At 37.4% G+C, this 23748-nt stretch overlaps 1 protein-coding gene and 1 long non-coding RNA gene across 2 annotated transcripts; both read left to right on the top strand.

Annotated features, from left to right (window-relative positions):
* The first annotated feature begins 546 nt into the window (after nucleotides 1–546).
* LOC146461447 (antimicrobial peptide damicornin-like) lies at nucleotides 547–6141 on the top strand. Its single transcript, XM_085086882.1, has 4 exons — nucleotides 547–759; nucleotides 1063–1203; nucleotides 4479–4604; nucleotides 5976–6141. The coding sequence occupies exons 1-3, from the start codon at nucleotides 660–662 to the stop codon at nucleotides 4601–4603; spliced, it is 366 nt and encodes a 121-aa protein (XP_084943008.1). The 5' UTR covers nucleotides 547–659; the 3' UTR covers nucleotide 4604; nucleotides 5976–6141.
* A 4373-nt stretch (nucleotides 6142–10514) lies between these two features.
* Nucleotides 10515–15251, top strand: LOC146461446 (uncharacterized). Its single transcript, XR_014857379.1, has 4 exons — nucleotides 10515–10687; nucleotides 12037–12093; nucleotides 12892–13034; nucleotides 14952–15251. It is a non-coding gene; the product is annotated as an uncharacterized LOC146461446 (long non-coding RNA).
* The last annotated feature ends 8497 nt before the right edge of the window (nucleotides 15252–23748 follow it).

Genomic DNA, 23748 nt, shown 5'->3' with positions numbered 1-23748 from the left:
TAATCGATCTAGCGAGCAGAAATTTGCAGGCAATCTCAAACAATGTTTGTTTGATTTTAATATTGCAGTGACGAACAATTTCAAAAAATTTTGTATTTTACATTTTCTACTGTACTTGAAAAATCGAAATGAAAAATGTATGACGGAATGATTAACTTTCTGGTCAGATAACCAGTAGAAGATAACGACAATTGTTAATTCGTTCTTTTTTATTTAAACTGAATAGGAAGGGCTGACTTTGAAAGATTTTCCCATCAAAAGCAGTCACTTGAAAGCAGATGGAGACCACTGGTCGGGAACAAAAGAACTACAATGAATAATTGTAAAGCACTCAAATTGAAACACTTGATTAAAGGCATCCAGATGAATCTTTACGTATGACGTGAATAAGTTAAAACTAATCGTATTGGCTGGCCACTGTGTCGACTGATATCCATCTTCCACTCCCAGGTTTCAAAACAAGGAGAATGGAGCGATGAAAATCTTTTATGGTTTGTTCTAGTTTGCTAGTGGTCAAAAACAGCTGAAAACAGATTGTTTATAAAAAACAGGTTTATTTCATATCACACAAGAACATTTCTTCGCTGAAGTACTTAACGTTGATTAATCTTCCCCTGAGAATCATTCGGCAGTGATCTTTGCTTGGCGAACAACGAGAAATGGCCTCCACCAAAGTGCTCGTCTTCCTTGTCGGAATGATGCTGCTGTTTATGGCCTGCGACAAGGCATCTGCGGCTTCACTGTTTGAGGAAGATGACGGTATGACAAGTAACACCCGAACAAATTTAAAATTTATTCAGGAAATTTCATCCCACTTGTAGCCAGACGTTCAAATTTGTTTATGGCGGAAAAATGAAGACATACGTAGTCCGATGTTTTAGAAGCAGTACTACAGTTAAATGCTAAAAAAAATCATTTTTAAAAAGAAATTGGAAAGATTGAATACGATACTAAATTGCTCATTGAATCGGGTAGAGAAATTTCATATCTGTCAGCAATTTTTGAGCGCTAAACTAGGAGAATATTATTGTAATGCGCCCGTTTTTTTATTATCGATTGCAGACGATGACGTGCTGGAGAGCCTGGACATGAACCAGGACGCTGCGGTAGAAGATGCTGACAGTTTGGACGAAACAAAGTTAGAAGATAAAGCTTTTGATTTCGATTTAAAGGATCTTGACGACGACAAGGACAAAAGAAGAGGTAATTACAAATATGTTTGCGAGAAATTTGATCAAACCAAACCACTCCATTAGTGTGGGAATCTCGGCCAAAACCCACACCTGTTATTTTTTTTCCTGCATAGGGTAAATAGCCACATTTGAGGCTCACAGTTGATAAAAATGAAAGATTAATTTGGTTTCATCAAACAATACAAGAATTTTACCAAAAACAAGCGGGGATGCGTACTTCATTATTCGCTGCGGTCTTTTCTCAGCTTTATAAAATGTTTGCCGCGGAATAATACTAATTTCCTTACTGTATTAAATCATATGCTGTTATCGAATAAGACGGGATCTTTATGTGTACTTTCTAATTTGTAACGATAAAAATTTATGAGCTGTTTTAGCCTCTGACTAAATGCGATAAGAAATCAATGTTCTTTTCGTTTGTGAACTCAGCTCCATTATTTTATTGTTGTACCGCCTAAATGTACGCGTTTTCTAAATTTGTCTTTGCTTTGCTTACAAAAGGAAAAACGACAAGAAAAGACAACAGAAGTTAAGCACATATTTCATTTGTTGTACATTTTTGATCTGCGTTGGCTAGACTCTTCAAGTGATTGCTTTTTTATTCAGTTTGTTACAGAAAATGCAAGTTACGAAAATTGATTATTTCAAAGTCATAATGATTGTAATCCTCAAAGCTTTTTATAAGCCTCACCCTAAAGTCCGCCAAAGAAATAAGTGAAATTTGAAAGCCGAGCCGCTTCCCGCTACGATTCGCCGGTAAGGAAAACAATTCCTTAAAGAAATTACATACTCTTCACTCCAAATCCAGTTTTCAATTTTGTGGCTAAATTAGAAACAAATTGAATAAAATGATAAGTTTGACTCAAATTTATGCGTCGCACTTTGAGAATATTAGCCTCGAATGTAACTGAAGCGCTATAAAATCAAGCAAAAGTTCTGTACTTCAATCCAACAACGACTCAAACGATAACTAAATCAAATTTACTATGAGAGCTGAATTGCATAAAAGTGGAACATATCGAGGGAAAATTCAGTCGTTTTAGAAGACTTGAATTGTAACTTGCGGCACTGTGACGCGGTGACTCAGAGTAGGCCAGAATAGTACATTTTTTGATAAAATTATATACATCATACGTAACTACTCGTTTTTTCGATGCTGATGCGACTGCGCAAAGTGGACGTGTTCTGAGCTGGTGTGCTTTATATTTTTTTCTTTTTCTTTTACATCTGAAAAAGGATATGGTCTCACGGATTTAACGTTAAATCCGTGAGCCCCAAAATTAAACATTACACCTTCTACTCAGGATTCTAGTCATATCCTGCACGTATTTCTTGTGGGTGTTTTGTTGTTCGCACCCTTACGGGCACGTGATTTGTATTGTCAAAGTTATGTATAAATAAGTTCCCCATGTAATCTTGTTCCATACTCCCTGATGAAGTCTGTAGTTATCAGACGAAACCGGTTGGAGAATAAACCTTGAGTCAACAAGATTTCGTTGCTGTGTGCTGCCCACTAGTACCTTGTTAAAACATTGTCTTTAAAAAACTGCTCTTGAAAACTACTATTTTATGCGCAGTGCTTTCCTGTGGCGCTGTCTTTTTATTTTGTACAAGAAGGTTCTTCCTTTACAGCTGAGGACCAAATCCTAATTTAATATGTGACCATTCAAATGAAAGCAATCGTGCAGTACTTTCTCGTGGTACTGTTTTTTCAATTTGTATAAAGTGGTTTTCCTTTGTCGCTGAGGACGAAATTCTAACGTGTTCCCTTCCAAATGAATTAGCAATTGTGCAGTACTTTCCTGTGGTGCTGTTTTTCATTTTGTACAAGGTGTTTTAACATTTCATGATAGCTGAGGAAGAAATCCTAAAGTGTGGCTATTCAAATGAAAGCTGTGGAGCATATCTCTTCCGTAGTGCTGTCCAGTTACGCTGTATAAGGTGGCACTAAATCCGTTTTGAGTCCTTAAAGGAATGCTTCTGAAAAAGCTAACGAGCAGTTGTTTCCTATTATTTTTTATTTTCCACACAAAAGAAGTTACAACATGAGACGGACATGATTAAGTGTAGTACAACAAAAAAAAAAAAAAGAAAAAGAAAAAAAATCGAGAGGAGACCAGTACAAGGTGGCTTTAACATTTCCTAAAGCCTGACCATCCAAGTGAAACTTTTAGAGTGTATTAGTTCCCCCCCCCCCCGGGGGGAGGGGGGGTACTCCTCGGAATTCTCAGTAGGAGTGTGCCGCCCAGTTCTCCAAATCCTGACCCTGTTTCCTACCGAAACATACCATTTTCCACACCTGTTTTCAGAACTGGCTTGTAGCGTAATTAAGCTTCGCATCAGTGCCAAAGTCAAGAATTGTAAAAATTCACCCGAAAATTCAGATCGAATGATACATTTTGGATACTTCTCTTTCTCTACTATTCATTTGGAGTTGAAAAGACAAATACGTTTATTACGCTTTCGTGGTTCCCTTAAAAACCATACCCGAATTAAGACCATAACGGTCAAAATCTATACCCGTTTTCAGACCAAGACGGCTCATAAACCACACCCTTTGGGGCCGCACATACCTATATAGCATATATAAGGGAGTACCAACCCCCCCCCCCCCTTCAGGGTAGTTTCCTGTGTGTTGGTTTACTATGCTTTCTAAGGTACGTGGCTATAGGCCCGGGGTTTTTGAGGCTGATGAAATCCTATTGGTGTGAGAATTAGGGCGGGAGTGCTTTGCAAACCCGAAAAACTATAGAGTATTAAAGTGTGGCATCAAAAATATTTGAAACTATGGGATTTAGGGAGACATTCTGAAAGGGCATGATGAAATATGCCTACTTGCCAAAAATCAGCATCTTATTATAATTTGGGGGTGGGGAGATATTATAACTCCATACAAATCTCCTAATTTTGTAAAACCTTGCTAGTATCTCTAGATCTCTTGCCTCCAAATTGTAACGTATCTTGCCTCTGGTGTCATTTTCAGCTCGTGAATGCGCGCATGCGCAATGAAAGAGTTATCATAATGTAGGGAAACGTCACTCGGTCGCTCCATCGGTCATTCGTCTATAGTATCCTGATGAAGAAAAGGTTTAAACTAGAAAGAGCATTTTATTCGGGTAAATAAGGTATAAAGAACTGTAACGATGGAAAAATAGAAATGGCATATTGCTTTGAATTACGACACAATTATGTATTTGTACGTTTAATTAGGTTTGTTTTTTCTTCACTCGACGGCTTTACGTTGCAAAAAAAAAAACTAATTTTCGTCCTTTTTATATTCAACAGCATGCGCTGATAGAAGTAGCGCAGTTTTTTGCAGAAAGTTCAAAGGTTACTGTCGTAAGCGAACACGTTTAGGAATGATGGTGAAATCAAAATGCGCGTACTCCTGTCATAACTGCTATAAATAAGGTAGGTAAGGTAATAAGTAAGGTAGGTACTGTGTACAAAGTATATGAACAGTACTGGTGCAAAAAGCTTTATCTTAGCAAGGTGTCTAGTTGGACGTAGCTCGTCAAACGTTCCATCTGAAACTCGGTGGACAGTAATTTGCATTGAGCCTCCCTTAGGCTCAGACAAAATTGTTGGGACGGTTTCCTTCTTTCTCTCCCCTTCAATGTTGAATTTCACCGAGCGGGAGTGAAAGACACGGTTATGGAGCTTAAACAACGACGACGGCGACGACGGCAACGACAACGCAGTAAAACAATAAGTTTAATGAGCAAAAACAATTTCTCTGCACGTGCGTTTTACATTTTGGTACATTTGCAAAACAACAACGAGAAATTACCAAGTTTACGGTGTTTTGAGAACGTGAACACACGACGGGAGAATTTTTAATTTTCTTTCTTAACTTGTACGCCACTTCTACCAATTTGGTTCCTGGATAGTTCGCCATTTTTGTAAAAGTTGAGCGAGTTGAAATAATCACAAAGTAGCACAAATGAAATAAAGATATATTTTTAGGTGACCATTACGAATTCATTGCCGTTGCTAGCGTCGTTGCTTAAGCTCCCTATTAGAGGAGGAAGAGGGACCTGGGTGTTAATGTCGTGTTTCATCAAATAATGACTGCAGTTGCTGGTCTGCGCACGCGCACTCACATTGTTCCCTAAAATAAGAACTGTACCTCTATTCAAGAGTAGAACAAACAGGGACAAATGAGAAATGCTGGAAGAAAAAGGGTAACCCTGCGATGTACAGGAGTCTGGGTTTTCTCCAGCCGCGTGGGTCACCTGTGTTCTCAGAACATCCATATATCAGTTTTATCAACAATCTGATACCAAACATTTTACAGAGAAGTCGTCAATTCTAAGACTCCCGCGGTCATCATGATTTAAAGACGTCCTTTTAAAGATGTGATTAAGGAACAGTTGAAAAATACAAAACAAGAATAAAAGACAGAATTCTGACAAATTTTCACTCGCTGCCAAAATTCCCATTCTCGTTCAAAGCGTCTCCCTCAAGAGCTCTTCCTTCATGTGCCAAACCCTCTCCCCCCCCCCCCCCCCCCCTCCCCCACTCCCCGGCTAAGAGGCTTGGAGATTTCTGGGGACGAGAAATATATTATATTGATTACAACATTAACTTGGGCATTTTGACATTCATTGATTGTAAAAAATAAATAATAATAATAATAATAATAATAATAATAATAATACCTAATTTCATTTTACAAATACCTAAACTCCATATGATGTCATCTTGTACCTGATGCAGAATGATTGATTGTTAGCTTTAAGTTGGTTAAAGTAACAACTATAATTTCATTTTTTCTTACAGTTATTGACATTGGAGCTCAAGTTAACATGCACCTCAGGCGATTTCTTCGTTGTATTTCCAGCCGGTCTATAGCAGCTGCTGAAACTTTTTTTTGTTGCTAATGGATGCGACATTTAAGATATTTACTATCTAAGGGATATGAAAATAAAGTGCATTACTCTCCGCATGTTTGAGTTTTGTTCTCTCTAGCTTGCGGATTCCAAATGCCTCGCCAGTTTGGTTTTGTTTGCTTTTGTTGCATTGTGTGTCGCTTCCTGATAAAGGAACCAACATTTCCAAATTCCAATTCGATCTGGATTATTGTCAAGCACTTCATCATCAGCCTCTGGCTAGGGAGATTGCGCAAGCACTCCCCGTGTTCTTGACATTAAATTTGATTATTTTTATTTTATAATTACAGATCACACACTCCGCTATTACGAATGGAAGTTTGTGAAAGTCCTGGCTATGTTAAACCTCTCAATGTCTCGAATAATAAATCGAAACTCATTTCCTCTGGGTGCGGTTAAGGGATGATTACGACATCTTTTTGTCACTGCGCATACGTTCTGTACATTTCGGGATAGCTCAAGAAACTGGGAGTCCTATAATTATGGTGTATCCTTACACAGAGCTTTTTTGGCGACGTTTAAGGATACGCAGGAAAGCTGATCTTAGCAGGAGCTATTGGAATACAAAAAAGAAAATTGGGGGTAATGACGCATTTGCAGGGATGATAAATCGTTAATCAAAAAACATTTAGTAATACATGGAAAAGCCGGAAATTCCAGTTGGAAAATCAAACGGTACGCATCATTCCTTTTGGAGTACTTCTGAAATTATGGGCTTCTGGTCAAAGTGATGCATTTTTATTATTCCTTTTGCGATTTACAGATGGTGTTCATACATTTTGCATGTTATCCATCTTTTGTTAAGACAGGCTAAATCATTTCGTATTTTACTATTTATTCCGAAAATTTCCACCCGGGTTGTTTGCGTAAATGGTAAGCACCCATGCTCTTCATTATCCCTTCGAGGTTTTAAGCAATCCAAGAATGCCTCAAAAATGTTGTTTCCAAAGAAGTGAAAGAGAAGGGGGTAGGGGGTGGGGTTGTTTCATTAATTTTGGGTGATTAAATGAGTTAATTTGAGGACAGACACTAAAACACCCCAATGGCAACCGGGGGGATTCTCCCACGTGGTAGTAGTTACATTTTTATCACTGGCCTTTCTCAGTCATTTTTGTTTCTTGATTGCGTTCTATTTGATAAAAATTTCTCTTGAGTGTTCGAGAGTCAAGTCTAAATTAAACGTTTTTTCCCTTTTTGCTCTTACGAACGAATCCTTTGGAACAATAGGGGTTGAATTTACTACAATTCCAAACGGTGCGGTTTCGTTGGATATGTAACTTTCTGTGAAAATTCATCCCGGTTTTGCCCCAGTCCCGTCTTATTTCCATCGACGCAATAATAAAGGCAGGGTGAGTAATCATGAAGATTCATGATTGTCTCTTTGCTCTAATCCAAAATTGCAGACCTGGGGCGATTTCTTATCAGTTTAACTGTAATGGAGGGTGAGACTGAACTCCAAAACACTCGAAACACTTTAAATAAAAAGAAATCCACATATCTGTAACCATTTCTGTTTCTTTCTTTTTTTGTTGTTTTTTTGTAATAATCTCCCGTTACTCTCAGTCAGAACTGCCTTTGGGGTGCTTGGTTCTTCCGCTTGTTTAGTCTTCTCGGACTGCGAACAGATTCCTTGGTTCCCAACACCCTCCCCTCCCCATTCTTCGCTCCCTATCCCAGAGCTTACCAAAGTTGCATGGCAAAAGACAGTACACAGTGTGCAAATAAACCGATCACGGTATTAGTTCAACATTACGTCATAAATATTAAAGAGGTGCCATCTTTGATTTCAAGATTTTTCGAAAACTTCAGCAGATGACAAAATTCGCTAAAATGACGGTACAAGAATCAGTAAAAAACACTAAAATTATATTATAATGTAAGTATTACTGCAAGACGGATATTTTTTAAAACATGCGGCCCTTCAAGGTGTGGTTACCATGAAAAATTCAGTAATTGAGTTACTAGTTCCCGATTTTGAATTTTAAAAGCTATACCATGTGACTGTTACCCCTCATCCGCCTTGCCAAACCTTACTGGTTCATACTTTTGGAACACTGCTTTGTAATTAGTTTATAAACAGTTGCAATATAAACATAGTATTGGTACTTTTTTTTTTTTCTATTTTTGCGTTCTTGATTTCCTTCACGTGTGCCACCTAACACAGTCCGTCTAATGGGAAAAAATGATTTTTTTTGTTATCCCGTTTTACCAGTTATTGCGTATCAGGGCCCAGTTGTTCAAAGCCCGATTAAGCTAATCCTGGGTTAACAAGAACTTTGGTTCAAGTTCAATGCTTCTAAGCACCTCTGTGATCAATTTATTGAACGTTTTGATGCAAGTAAGCGAGTAGCCAGGAATTCTCAAACAGTGATTGTCCATCCTTCTTTTTAAAACTCAGTGCAACTGGGCAGAGAACGTTTTTATACAGAACTGTTTAAATCTGGCATTCGTTAAATGATTCTCTTAAATTGTGTCTCCGTTTGAAAGACTTTAAGCGGCAATTGAGACATCAGCGGATCCATGGTTTCATAGGATATATAATTTATAAGACATTTTATTTCGAGACCGCGTACTACTTTAGTCCTTGTAAATAGTTTTCACTCTACCCGAAGTTTTTTTGTCTGGTTTATAATAATTGTAGTTATCTCTGAAAAACGGTAGTGGATACTAAAGTATGTGTGTATCTGCTTTATCACTTATGACTTTTGACTCACGACGGTACGTTTAAAATTGATCAAGAATAAATTTATTACATAAAACCGGATGCAACTATCGGCTAGATAAGAATAGAACGATAAGATGTCGAATTTTGACAGTGAGGAGAGATTAACGGGCACCAGATAATAAACGTACAAAAAATGTTCTTATCTCCGAAGTCTTTAATAATAATATGTAAATAATCTCTTAAAACCGTTTGGTTAGTAGGGAATTAACAAATGAAGATTCCATGGCATAAGTTTGGATATGAGTACTGAAACCCAATTGGTTCATTTTACTATATTAACAGCTACAACGTGTATGAAATCGAAAGTAATGATGCTGTGCTTGTAGGTGTTGAAAACTTATGAATTATTTGGAGCACAAGATTTTGAAGTTGAATTACTAAGAAAACTCAGTTCACAAATATATAAAGACGATTCTCTGCGCCAAAACTGAAAGTCAACGAAAAACGATTAAAATTGCACAAAATTACAAATCAACCAGCTAGTTCTCATTTGGAGTTTTGTAATTATAACTCAGTTGTAGTGGTTGTTTACCGAGTACAAAGAAATACAGAAAATATAATTTAATTATTAAAGCATAAACTCTTTCACTTCCAAGATGTCCAAGCTCATAGCTTCAATGTTGTTTCAAAAATCATAATGAGTAACATTGAAAGTTAACTGACACAGCCGCTGAGAGGAAGACTGGTAGTGTTCACACTTTAGGAATTCATTCATCGACTCAAAAGTCCTACCTGAATTGAACAACATTTAAAAGAGAATCACAGGAAAGTATTGCCGCGCAATAGCTTTCATTTGAAAAGTCAAACATTAGGATTTCGTCTAAAGACGAAGAATACAGAAGTAGAATCGCTCCTACTCGCCCAATCGCTTTCACTCAAATCGTTAAAATTTTGGATTCGTGCGCTCAAAGACCAAACGTTTCGAATCATCACAGTATAGCGCGAGAAACGGCGTCATAGGAAAGTCCTGCTCAACTGATATCAGCTTTCATTTGTATACTCACCCTTAAGGATTTGCTTTACTAGGAGCCGCATAATAAATAGCCACACCACAGGAAGTACTACTCAATAGCTATTATTGGACCGGAATGGCCGGTCACCCTAGGATTTCCTCCAAATGCGGGCTACTAAAGTTAGAATAACTTTGAATGTTGAAAGGCTAAACATTCAGTAAACTTGCACTGAATAGGTTAAAGCTAAATGTTTTATAAGTACGATGATTCTTTTCCGTAAAATAAACCGAAAGATCAGCAAAAACAAAAAAAGATTCAACATTTCGACTTGATTAGTTCTAATCCCTTTAGAAATAATTGTCTTATCGCCTTAACCCGAGTAATCCTACTTAAGCAAATGATTATGATATGATTTTTCCGACTCTATTAAAATTACATGGGCTTTTCTTTTTTTTGCCGGCATGCCATAATTTGTTGTATTCGCAAATTTCTTGCTTTTCAACTTCGTCTTATCTCTTTTTGCGTCCATGACAATGTACATTTAAAAGAACTGTTAGCAATTAGCAAATAAAAAAGGCTTTCCACTCTGCACCCCGCAGCATTCGCTAATTTTGCTTGGGCTAAATCATACGGCTCGGTTTTCTTAATTAACTGTTAACTGGAAATATAATCACTCAATTATCCAACAAAGGGTGTGATATTTAATAAAAGGCAACCCACAAAGGATAAACAGATGGAAGCAGATGGAACGCCTTAGAAAGTATTTAAGCGCTAAGCAAACTTTGTTGAGCTTTAATTCGTCGTTGATAAACTCGAAGGAGATTGTACTAAGCACTGTAACCATGAAATCCAACCTTGTCTTTCTGCTTCTCGCTGCAGTCCTGCTGATGTCAACCACATACGCCTCATTTCTGGAGGACTTGGGTAAGTCAGTCCGCTGAATTGAATAATCGTTTGACTGACAATGTCTGAATACACCTGCAGAATTGTTGGTACCACTTTTTCTTTCCCTTTTCAAAGTGTAATGTTCAATACTGACACATAACTCGTAACTGGCCGTCTTTAAAAACCCAGTTAGTGGACCATTTTTATCCGTTGCGTACTGGAAAGCAATTTGAATCGAAATTTTGTAATCTTTCCTTGATGTGAGCCTGAACGTATGAGCAGCAATTTTCAGTTGACTGGCTGGTCTGCTTCTCGAGAGGCTGCGTGTAAACCTCAATTGATGTCGATGGAAAACAAAGCGATAAAGCCATTCATTTTATTTTGCTTTAAGATATCCTGAAGGACACTGTTATTTTTCTGTTAGCCACATGTTTGGTGATTCTTATACAGTATTCTTTGCTGTTACAAACCTGATTATTCTTTACTGATTACATTCGGATCCGCTTTGCTTCATGTTCGCTGGACTGCTGTCTCATGCTTTTGCACTTCCCCGTTTCTACTAAAATTGTTCTAAATCCGTTTTATACTTACATTTGTGAATTGTTGTATTCTATATAGTGATTTGTTCATTGTTGCGATACTTTGGTTTACTGTTACCGTGTATTGGACGGTAAATATTGCTACATATTACATGCCCCTTTTTGAAGGCATAATCGGGACGGTTCAACTAGGGTGCTACCTGCGTTATGCCTCGCTTATATCTGTCTTAACTCATATGGATAAAGGCGTCCTCACAAAACCTGACAAAAGGGTGTGGGTGTCTCAGGCCTCTGATGGACTGGCATCTCATTAAGGGTAGTGTAGCAATAGTTGCTTCATGATGTGGAAACGCGGGTTAAGCGCTGTCGTGTCGGACACCAGTACTAAACATTAAACGAGAACGTCAGAAAACAAAACACTGGCTCTGCACGTGCGTTATAAACTTTGGTACATTTCTTTGCCGTCCTCTGCAAATGACAACGAAGTGAAATGACCACATCCAAGGTTTTATGGAGAACGTGAACACATGATGGTCCCTATTACATTGTGAACTAGAACTGTAATATTAAATTATATTATCACATGTCAGTAATATGTCAAATACAACCTCTGGACAGAGATGATTTGCTAAGCAATCTTCGTCTCTGATTGGTTCAAACTGGTACGGCGCTAACAGTTCATTTTGCCGGTGAGAGAAAAAGTTAGGCATCTTTTTAATTTACTTTTTTTTAAACAATTTATCATAACTCTGGGGTTATTCGAACCCCGTAGGATTTGAGTTAAGTTGGGATAGGAGTAACTTTGGTTGGAGTCGATGGAATAACCGGCTAATTTGATGTTTTTGATAGCTACAGTGATTGACGAAGATGCCGCAGAAGTTGACAATGATTTCCAGTATCCTGCAGGTATGAATGGGTTAAAATATACCTCAATTCATTTAAGGTTAACGTCTCATAAATATTTTGTTTTACTTTATGTATTTGCAGTAATAATAATAATAATAATAATAATAATAATAATAATAATAATAATAATAATATTTTATTATTATTATTAATAATAATTTCTTTATTAAAATATTCCAAGCAAATTGTTATTTACAAGTTAAAAGTAGAAAAAAAGAGCTATCCAAACCTATTTACAATTCTTGTCGATTAAAAAAGAGACTATTTTTAAGTACAATTTTTTTGGAAGAAAAAGGAAAAAAAACAAATCTCATCAAGTAACAACAGTATTCCTATTCTATCATCGCTACATATATATATTCGGAAGTTAAATTATGGTCCTTAATGACGAAAAAAACAACTCTTATTAAAAGTATAAGCGCAAGAAAAAGTATGTATAAAAATTATAAGACCTAGATAATAATAATAATAATAATAATAATAATAATAATAATAATAATAATAATAATAATAATAATAATAATAATAATAATAATAAAACACATCTGTGAAAACTTTGAATTTTTTCTGAAATATCCATGGCCACCAAGTTCATAAGAAATTCAAACGCAACCACAAACAATAAAAGGTCGGAAAGATAAATACAAAATTGCCGACGCACGGTAGCTCTTACTGAATCGTAGTATTGTCTTGATGTTGCTTGGTTTGGTTTAGATGTATGCTACTCATCTTTTAATGTTTAAAAACTAAACTACCTCACTTTTAATCTTAGATTATTTTTTAATTTGTTCTTCATAGGTTGTTCTAACATACAATCATTGAAATTTTGCCGAAAAATGAGAGGATTTTGTAACTCGAAAGTGAACGCTAGATTTATGCAATCCAACTGCCAATACACTTGTGGTGCTTGCTAACGAGACGAGGCAGTTCAATGTGTTCAGGTAACCTGTCTTGTTGTTATGAGGAAATGGAATACTTTATAGATGGACACAGACACTGCATGAGAATATTTATACAATTTGATATGAAGCAAACAAGTATTGATTTTCATCACTCTAAAAGGTGATGGCGAGCAACACTTATCGCAATCAGTATCCGTAACATTTCCCCCCAACCCCGACGATGAGTCGATGTATCCAGCGGGTTCAAAGGATAACTCTCATGGGTTCACTGCATGGTGGATTCCTGGTTTTCAAGGCGCGATTGCTGTCATCGTAACGTTGTCGCTTGTCAATCGAGTGTCGAAATTATTCAGGTTTGTTCATCTTTCGAGAAGTAATCTCTGATATGCCCACAAGAGCAGGAAAAAATGCCGGAAAAATCAGAAGCCCTGCGCGGAATCGAACCCACGCCATCACCAATCTTATGGGAGGAGGGCAGGGTCTGTAGGGCATATCATAGTTTATCTATGCGAAGATCAACCACTGTTCGAAATATTTACATTCATTTATTCATCCTTCACGGGTATATTACGAACTCACAATATGACCAGCTCCCAGTTGGCTTGATAGCTCAGTTGGTAGAGCACTGCACCGGCATCGCAGAGGTAATGGGTTGGAATCCCGTTCAAGCCTGAATTTTTTTCAGGCTTTCTTTTCGCAACTGCTTAAGTTGCGTACTAACTGCGAGGATCTTTCTTCTATTTGATATTCCACCCGTGTTAAAGGGGCAGTGTCACCTATTTGTAGCGTTACTTTGAATGGCAAAAAAAAAAAAATAACTATTTGAATCGATGGAATTGTAAAATAATGGTTAACCTTACTAGTGCACAGAAACTAGTATTGATTATGTTTAGATGCGGATGGCTAGGTTGGAAATGCATTACAATTTGAAGAAATTGGACAGTTTTTTCAAGTTCTTCCTTTGTATTTCAGAGTTTAAGAAAAACTGAATACAGCTTGTTAAATACACTTGGTTGTTGTTCGTTTAAAAAACACACCCAATTTCAGACCACAACAGTTAAAAAATAGCGCTGATTGTAGAGCGGCACATTACAATAGCTTATATAAAAGGGTACCCCACCTTCCCCTCTGTACCATTTTTATTATAATAATTTCATCAGGCATTGCGGCGTATTTTGCGGGCTAAAATAAAGAATTCAGCGGGCTAAAATATATTTTAGCCCGCTGCTCTGAGCCAATAAGAAAGAAGAAAATAACGTAGCCAGCCAGTCAGAACTGGAAGCCATTCAACTGTTCGCGCAGTTTTCTTGCTTGTTTGACTGGAAGCGCTGCCATCTGCAAAGATATTGTTTTCAGCCACAAAATCGATGGAAAACCTAAGGAAGAAGCAAATTCTCAGTCGTCTGAGCTAGATGAAGAGGACTTTAGTACAGAAACTCGTGGGCGATGAAGGAAATAATGCCTGTAGTAGCTCCACGGCCGGAGGCGAGGTGAATGTAACTTGTCTTCTTTGAGCGAATTCAAACCAGCTCAGTTGCACAATTAATTTTAACAGTCGTAAGAGACCATTTTTTCGCTATTGACAAAATTCTCTCATTTTCCTTTTGAAAACTTAAAAGAAAATATTCTTTTGACAAATTTTGTGGTGTTCTGCCAAAGTTTTAAGTTTTTGTGACAACGAAAGCTTTTGTACAATAAAATAAACGCCGACGCGATTCCGGCAGCTTTCACAGAAGATATCGCGATCGCTTACTGTACTGTCTTTGATTCCTTTTGTGAATGCCCTCTGAAATTATTATGATAGTAATAGAGTTGATGTTCTTGGGCGTAAATATGTTTTTGGCCCTTCTCAAAACTCATAAAATGAGCCTGAGTCGGGCCAAAAACATATTTACGCCCGCGAACATCAACTCTATTTTTATATTAACGTCATGTTGTTATTTTTCAACTCAACAGGTTCCTCAAATGAATACAATGAATTAAAGTTATTTAAGCCTGTGGCTGATTTGTTTAAAAGCTATTTAGCTAATTTTACTAGAGATCGTTACGAGAAGAAGGCAGGTCTCCATCATGAATACACTATTCAAATAAAAACTAATCGAGAAATATTTACATTGGAAGAAGGAAGGTATGGACTAGTTATCTTCTCTGCTGATGATCCCTTGTAATTTTGTTCGATTTGTTGCATGAGAACTGAATTAGAAGTGATCCCTGTAAAAGTTTTTTTCTGTTAACTCTGTAAACGATTTAATTTCCCATGATTAAAGCTGAGGACTGTGTATTGAATCCCTTTCGTGTATTTATTGCACTTGCGAGACTTGTGAGAGAACGAGAGCGTAAAACAGTAAACGGTATGAGCCTCCACAACGGACGCTTTTGCGATATGTGAGCCCGAAGCGCTTCCTATGAGTAGGGAGTACGATTAGAACGAGAGAGGGTAGTCACTCGTGCTCCGTGCTTGTCCGTCGCGCTTAAAGCCAGCGACACACTTGACGATTTTATACGCCGATCGCCGCGACCGGCGCAAATCGACAGCGACACCCAGCGACATGCCGATCGGCGAAAATCGCCATGTGTGCCCGGTGCAGCGATTGCGATTTTCGCCGATCGCCGCGCTCGGCGTATAAAATCGCCGATATCTGGCATGTCAGATATCGGCGATTAAATTCGCCGCGACATTTGCAAAGTGTGCCCGTTCCCGCGATTTTCTACGCTCATCGCTGTGAATTGCCAGTAAAGTCAATCAATCAGGTTGGGCGATTTTATCACATGAACAGCGTTGAAGTGCCGCATAGCCGCGATCGGTGAAAAAATTGCCAGGTGTGTCCGCATCAATCGGTGGCGAAAATCGCTTGCGATCAAATTCGCGGCGATCGGCGTATAAAATCGCTGGGTGTGTCGCCAGCTTTAGCTCTCACATAACGCAAAAAGCGCCTATTGTACAGGCTACATGAACAATCAGCCAGTTTTCTTCATTCTTCTTACACTGATAGTCAAGCAATGCAAAGGGATGCGCCATTTTTAAACTACGTTACAACCTTGTTGTCGTGGTGAAATGTTCGTAGAGGTTTTCGGAACAAGATTAATGTTCTTGCGAATAAACTGAGACCTAACAGTGTAACTTCTTTCGTTGCAAAGACGAACTTGTAAAACACTTCGGGTAATACTGTACAAAGTAGTTCTAACTTTTGAATCTGTACCCTATATATCCCAAAACGTGACCACTCAAATGAAAGATACTTTGGCTGATCAGCAATTTTCTGTTACATAACATTTGAAATAAAACACAGCAATTAAAGTATCGATTATATTGTTTATCCATGTGATCGATCTCTTCGTTCCGGTCATAAGGAATAAGAATGATTGATTACCCTTAAAAAAACTCTTCAAATCTTAAGGATCAAGGAAGTAAACAAGAAAAGGTTTTCCGTTACAAGAATACGCTCATTTTTCATCGTGCAATTTTCAATTAAATTCAGTTCTGGTAGAAACATTTAGGAAAGTCCTTCTGTTATGTGTTACATACGCTATTGATTTTTTGTTTAATGAAAGCTTTTGCGATAATATTAACACGTTTCTTTCAGGGTTGATTCCGGACGATCAATTGAGAGTATATATACCTTGCTCTAATAGAAAACCTGCAAAATCTTTGGAACGTATTTTTCCTAACCAATTAAAAGTTTGACCAATTTTAAAAGGACGAACATGAACATCCGCTAGTACTCGGAGGTGTCCTGTAGAGGCAACACGTATTGTGCATGACTCACTGACAGCAAGAAGGATTATAAATGAACCGCTGTTAGCTAAGGGAGTCACAAATCAGTTCTTTATAATTACCAACAAAACGCGAGAGATACTGAGAACGTTTTTGGAGGAGATGGAACCAAAGAAGCAGATCGTGTATATTGCTGTTGTTTTACTTTTTCTTCATAATCAAGAAATCAATGCAACGTCTCAAGATTTAGAAGGTAAGATTGAACACAATATCTTTAGTTTCAGTTAATGGAATAAAAAGCTGTAAGTCATGCAATACTTTCACTAATGCACTGTAACGACTAAGTGTATTCAAGATACAAGCTAAAAAAAAGATAGCGGACCACGCCAATCCATTCATTTAGTATCACTGATCCCCACTAGAAATAACTGCAGTTATCAATCAATTGACAACCTATATCAGTAATTTTTCTTATTAAAATGAAGTTTTTAAAAAACCTCCTCGATTTTGTTCATTCTGCTTTCTAATTTTATATACAATTGCAAATTTCTTTCAATTACATTCAGACTACGCCACACATGACCAGTATTTCCAAGAATGAAATGAACATTCGAATTCGAATCGAACAGGAATCGAAGTATTCAATCCGCAACACACACCTACCCAAAAAAAAAAATTTAAGACAATATGATGTATGTGCCAACTGTTGGTTTTATTTTGTTTTTCTCTTTTATCCCACCATTTGTCTGATAAAAGGTGATATTGTTTATACCGCGTACGTAACAATTCAGCACGACAGATGTATCAGGGCGCCAATAGTTCTGACTTCATTTACGTCTCTTTTATCCGTCGCATTTTTAAAAGTCGCCTCAAGTCTTAGACTGGTAAGGTCTTTCCCAAAACAATACAAATTTGCTAAGCACTGTAAAAAAATTGTGCCCTTAATAACGAAGCTGCATTAGCCTCATTGTGTGGTAAAGTTGCAATAACGGAGTATAAGGCTGTCGCAGACGTTTTAATTTGAGGAAGCAAAAGAAAGATGGCCACGTGCAGATAACGTGTCAGTGCAAGCGGGAAAAAAAGAGACTGTCCAGCGGAGAGGAGTTCACGTCATTTAGTACTCACAATATTTTCCTCTCTTTGCACCTTCTCCTCTCCTCTCGCAAAGTTAACTGGGATGTGTTTCTCATCACACCTGAAAACATTTTGAGCCCGAAAAACTATTTAACGTACATAATGTTTATTACCAGAATTTCAAGTTTTGATAATTTAGAAAGCTAAAACACGGAAAACTTTCTGAAAATTATTGGGATTAATTGCTCGAACAACTATCACCAGTCGAAAGAAAACGGAGTTGAAAAATACGCCCCCAAAACTCTCTAGAGATTCGAAAAACGGATCCCTGAAAGTTTAAAACTGGCAAAGGGAGGAGGAAGCAGAACGTCTAAAACACAGGAGCGGGATTTTTTTTACTTTATTATTATACATTATTAAGAAGAATAAAATAAATAGAGATTACAGTGAGATGATGAAGCCAGGGGCTCATATGGCACAGATGGTCAAGTGAAGGAAACAGATGTGCTGCGTAGGGTAAAGCTGGACGCGTAGACGTAGCCTGATTTTGTAATTTGAATTACGTGGGATGTGTTATATTCGTCTCCTTGACAACTTCTGAAATATTAAGCAATAGGTCGCGACAAGTACTCTATCAGAGACACCTGTAGATCAAGAGTAGTCGATGTCTAAGTATCATGTATGATGCCGGAAGAAAAGCTTACTTGTGCCTTGTTGACTGTGCGACTCGCTTTTTTTGTAACAGTTGATGCTTGAAGAATTAAAAAATCGTAAAGTGTTAGTCCTGATCGTTCAGCTGTCAGGAAGTTCATGATAAAGATAATGTGAAATGAGGAAATCAAGAGCTTCATTAAGGGTTCTTATTAATCATTCATGATAGCTTTTGTGACCTCTGGCGTGTGCTCATTTTATTCTTTTCTTTCAACATAAAGATGCAGAACTTGAAAAAGATTTGGTCTACGATAAGCCGACCAATAATCCGGATAATTTGCAAGGTGAGACTTTCCTGCTTTCAAATATTGTTTTGCCTATTTGTTTTTATGTTGTCGGGGGTTGTCCTTCTAACTAACATTTTACATCTCACAAAACGTTTTGACATTATCTTATTGTAATATACGATGACTGACATTTAACTATTAAAAGTAACACGAAACTGTGCATGTGCGTCCTTGTAATGGAAGCGCAAGAGTATATATTTGGGAATTGGGCGGTATTTTCGACTATCAAGGAAGCTTAAGATAAGATGAGAAGACTGAGAAAAACGAGATTCACATAGGATGAAATATTTAAATACATCGGAGATCATAAGCAGTTATGTACGCAACTTGAGCAGTTAAGAGCCAATCTGTCTCCTTAAAAGGCATGATTTCTTATTATCTCTACGGGATTTTAACCGATCAAAAAAGCCTAAATAAGTTTTGTTAAGTCAGGGCCATGGCAATCTTTCAGAATTTATTAATAATTTTAGAATGCTTATGAAGAAAACTAAGGATGGGGAATTGATGAATTAAAAACGTTTTTATTTTCAAGGGGATAAAAAATTAAAATGTAAGGTTAATAAGTTATAGATGAACTTCAAAATAGTGAGTACTTACAAACTGAAGTGTTTGGTGGCCGACTGTCCGGTGCTTTGGGGAAAAAATTATAAAGCAGTAAAGAAAATAAAAAAAAAAACAGCTGCTTTTGAAGGATGCCGAGCGTTTACCCACACTAAGAACTGAAAAACTGCAGTGGAGGAATATTGCTTCTCTTAGAAGGGCTAAGCTATTACATAATACCACTTCACCGTAACTAAAGCTTTTCTTTTAAAAACTTATCAGTGTGTGGTTGTGGGGCGCTAATTTATGCTTAGCTTGGTGTTCCTTAACTCTAAACAGTGGTATCGTCACGAGAAATAAATTTGATTTAATAACAGGTAGTCAAGGGGCATCACCGAGCAAGGTTTTGCACATCTCAATTGAGTAAATCACAAAAAAAACTTGAGTATTTTTGTATTCACAAGTGACCTTTGTATTTTTTATTCAGATTGTGTAAACATTAACTCCGACATTTTCTGTAAAAGATTCCGAAAATTTTGCCCGGGCGACAATCCAAATGGAGTCTATATGAGAAAGAAATGTCGCTTTGAGTGTGGCGCCTGTCGAAAATGATAAGGTGAGTTACCTGTCTAAGTTGCGTCTGTGTAAAGGCAAATTTCATCAATTCCAGAAAAGTTTCCAAAACGCACAGGGAATGGTCGATATTGGAGATAAAAAGTAATTTCTTTCAGTCAAAATTCAATTTCAGTTAAAATTCGGTTTAATTAAGAGGCCTTCATCGTGTCGAATGCGCCAGTTACAGTGCACCTCAAAAACCTTATTATTTATTCGTCCAATTCTGTCAACATCTATTCGTGCCTATAGCGTTCTTTCTGTGAATCTGATGGATTTAATTAACCAAATAAATTCAAGGTATGCGGCAGTACTGACGTAAAGGCGACAAACACATTTTAAGCCCGTATGCGTACACAGTTTCTTTCACCTTTCTAATTTCAGTCCATATAAAAGGCAGAAAGTGAAAAATGATACTACAGGGCCTTAGCCAAAGTTTCAGGAGAGGGGAGGCAACTGTTGCGAGCGCTGAAGGCGCCAGCGTCTAGGGAAGTCTAGGGGCGTATTCCCCCAGAAAGGTTTGAAATCTAGAAGCTGTGAATGCTATTTTTAGCATTCTTTATAGACATTTCTTCGAAAAATCAGCCTTGTTTAAATGTAAAATGGACGCTTTTTTGTGATAATGGCGCCAAGTAAATGGTGATCCCGAACTTTGTTTCCCTCTACGCCATGTCCCTTCTTATACACCATATCTTAGATGCTGCAAGTGCCTTGTCTTCCCTCATGCTGGCTACGGCCATATTGCAACCAGCACAGGATTAATGCTTGAGGACATTACCATCTTCGATTCGTCCCCAGTAACCTGTCTGTCTTACGGCCGGCGGCGCCTGGGCACGAGGGCCTCGCTCTCCGGTTCGTTCTTTTGTCGAGTCACACTTTAGTTACCAGTCATTGAACTGATTTCATGGCAAATAAAGCCGGCCGTGTTCTGCTGTTGTCGGAAAGGAGCGTAATGAGTATTTTGCTCGGCTGAAATTATCCATGTTGTAAAAACGTGTTAGTTGTTGATTTTTTAAATTTTTATTCTCAACAGATCAAGCCTGAAGTTCAGCTATTGGAGAAATTCTCGAAAATTCGTCAGCTTTAGAATGCAAGCAAATAGAAATATATCACCAGCGTTATGATTGAAAACGTTAACGTTAACAAAAATAGGCCTTATCACGGTTTTCGAAGCCATTTTGGCGAGTCAAACAGGCTTGAAATAAGAGTGTTTGCATGGAAATCCGATGTCAAATAATTTTCATAAAACATCTCTTCTGAAAAATTCATGAATTGAAAACTTTTGGCACTAGAAAAGGATTTTTAAGAAAAATAAACGGAGGGATGTAGCTGTGCCAGGAAGCATCCAGTCGTGTTTTGAACTTTCCATACATTTCCCTGTATTTTTTTCCGGGGAACTATTATTAGTAGCAGTTCCGGCTGGTTCGCTAGTATACCGACAAATGTATGGAAAGTTCAAAACACGACTGGACGCTTTCTGGCACAGCTACATTCCTCCAATTTTTTTCTCAAAATCCCTTTCTAATGCCAAAAGTTTCCAATCCATGAATTTTTCAGAAGCGATGCTTTATGAAAGTTATTTGACATCGGATTTCCATACAAACATTTCAAACCTGTTTGCCTACTCGTCAAAATGGCGTCGAAAACCGTGATAAGGCCTATTCGCTGTTGCAATACAAATAAAAAGTGAATTAGTAACATATCTTATGTGCTGGTCTCGTTCTTTAATTCTGATTTACTTTAGGTTTTTGTTTGTTTTTGTTTTCATGTAAACTGTTCCTGATCGTCGTCGATAGTGTGCGGCATACTGAGCCATTCAGTTCTCCTTGGCAATCAGTCTTCCGATCCTGGGAATAGTTAATGTTTCTTCGCGGTGTATGGACATCTCTAGCCAAAATAAAATAAATAAAATAATAAAAAGAAAGAGAGAGAGAGAGAGAGAGAGAGAGAGAGAGAGAGAGAGAGAGAGAGAGAGATACTCCGGAAAGGTTTTTGAATTTTACAAGTCGGCTTGATTACTTCCGAAAGTTAAAAAAAAAAAAAAGTGTCGAGACGGCAACTCCTTCCGGAAGAAAATTTGCATTTCTCAGACGCGTCCTGTATTCGGATATCCACTCCAGGGTGTTTTGGATGAAGAAGAAAAAGAAGAAAAAAACTTGTCTTTTCATGGATTTTCATTCCACAACAAATTTTGTCTCTTTTCTAACGACAGAGGATCATATTTTGCCAGGATAATTTTGTTTCACTCTTTTGCCATTTAAACAGGTGAACACCTGAGAAATTAACTCGTCCCGCGAAGCAGAAATTCCTCCCCAACTTGAAAACGTGTTCGAATCAATTTATAGTTACTACATGTAATGACTTTTCGCGGAATCAAAACGTTTTCGAATCAGTTTACAGTTATTGCTTGTGTTTCTTTTTTTTTGTCTTCATACTTGAATGGCTTGCTTTATGACGCAAAGGTAATCATACTGACTATGTGTTTAGCTAGCATCCAAAGAGTTCGATTACAAAATAAATAGACTGACTTATCAGCTGTTCGGTTGTATAAATGAACGCTTGCAGGAAATGTATAATTGTTCCGGCAGTACATAAAGCTGTTACTCAATGTATTTAGACTGAGCAAAATGACATTTTCACACCTTTAGCAATTTTTAATTTAAAGTTTTGAGTGGAATACAGGTTTCATTTACTCTTTCCACGGGAAAAAGACGGATTTATTCAAAAGTGCGAAAGTTTGGAAAATGTCGGCATGCACATAATGGTTAATTTGATCACTACTACTCTCTGCAATCCTCAGCTGTTAAGTTGTCGAGTAGAACAAATGCATTATCTATCCTGCCTGTATAGCTGGGGATATAATTTGTATGCTAACACAGCAAAACTTCGTAAGAGCCAGCTTTGCTATAAGCCGTAAAATTGGCAAAAAGTGACTACGTTACATTACTAGTAACACGTTAATGTTCGGATTTCTCGCCGATGCAAATAAAGGCTTTAATTTTCTCTTAGGAGGGTACAGGATAGTAAGATGCCACAAGATAGGTTGTTTATTCGTTTCTTTTTATTTATTTATATTTTTTTTCAGTATCCGCTTCATCTAAAAAATAAAGAAGGGCGACGCATTATTTAAATCTAAGACGGCTATCAAAAACTTGTTTTTACAACAATTTAATGGAGATGATTTTCTTTCTTTATATCTTCTTTCATATCAAATTTAATTAAGCAAAATCGAACTTCCGAATTAATCAAATACGCTTGTTTGCTTGTTTTTTGATCTAATCAAACCTGTTATGTTAGCCACAAAACTTGCCTTTTAGTGCAAGGAGGGTCTGAAAAAGATTATGAAACATTAAATGAATTTTAGAGTTTCGTGCACAATCCACAACTGCGACATTAAGGGGCGAACTTATTCCCGACCGCCTGTAACTTTCTTCCGTGTGTTATTGATTTGCTCCCGAATTAAACACCGGAGCATTGTACGCGTTATACTTGAACAAATTTGCCTGGGAAAAGGCACTTAGCACAGGAGACGCTTTGTATCCAAACCAGCATCAATTTTCAGTTAAAACACATTTTTATTGTTTTTGTATTGATTGTTTCAGTGAGCGCTTGCTATTGAATTCGTTGATGGAATGATCGTTTTCTACAATTTAATTTAAGGTTAAATAGAAAATCAATAAAAGTTCATAACCTCTTGATCTTTAACCAAACCAAAGGAACGCTTCGGCCAAGACGAAGAAACGTGAAGAGATCGTCTACGAAGATGTCCCACAAGAAACAGATCGTGTTTTTGGTTCTTGTCGTATTAGTTTTT

Source organism: Pavona decussata, unplaced genomic scaffold (assembly GCF_977016875.1).
Source record: "Pavona decussata unplaced genomic scaffold, jaPavDecu1.1 SCAFFOLD_198, whole genome shotgun sequence".
Classification (NCBI taxonomy): domain Eukaryota; kingdom Metazoa; phylum Cnidaria; class Anthozoa; order Scleractinia; family Agariciidae; genus Pavona; species Pavona decussata.
Note: the sequence above shows the minus strand (reverse complement) of the source record. Positions and strands in the feature narration are given on the sequence as shown.

What these genes read in the sequence shown, in the direction of transcription:
- LOC146461447 (XM_085086882.1), top strand. Translation starts at nt 660, where the DNA reads ATGGCCTCCACCAAAGTGCTCGTCTTCCTTGTCGGAATGATGCTGCTG. An exon ending in ACTGTTTGAGGAAGATGACG is followed by an intron (nt 760 to 1,062) that starts GTATGACAAGTA and finishes TATCGATTGCAG; the next exon opens with ACGATGACGTGCTGGAGAGC. An exon ending in CGACAAGGACAAAAGAAGAG is followed by an intron (nt 1,204 to 4,478) that starts GTAATTACAAAT and finishes TATATTCAACAG; the next exon opens with CATGCGCTGATAGAAGTAGC.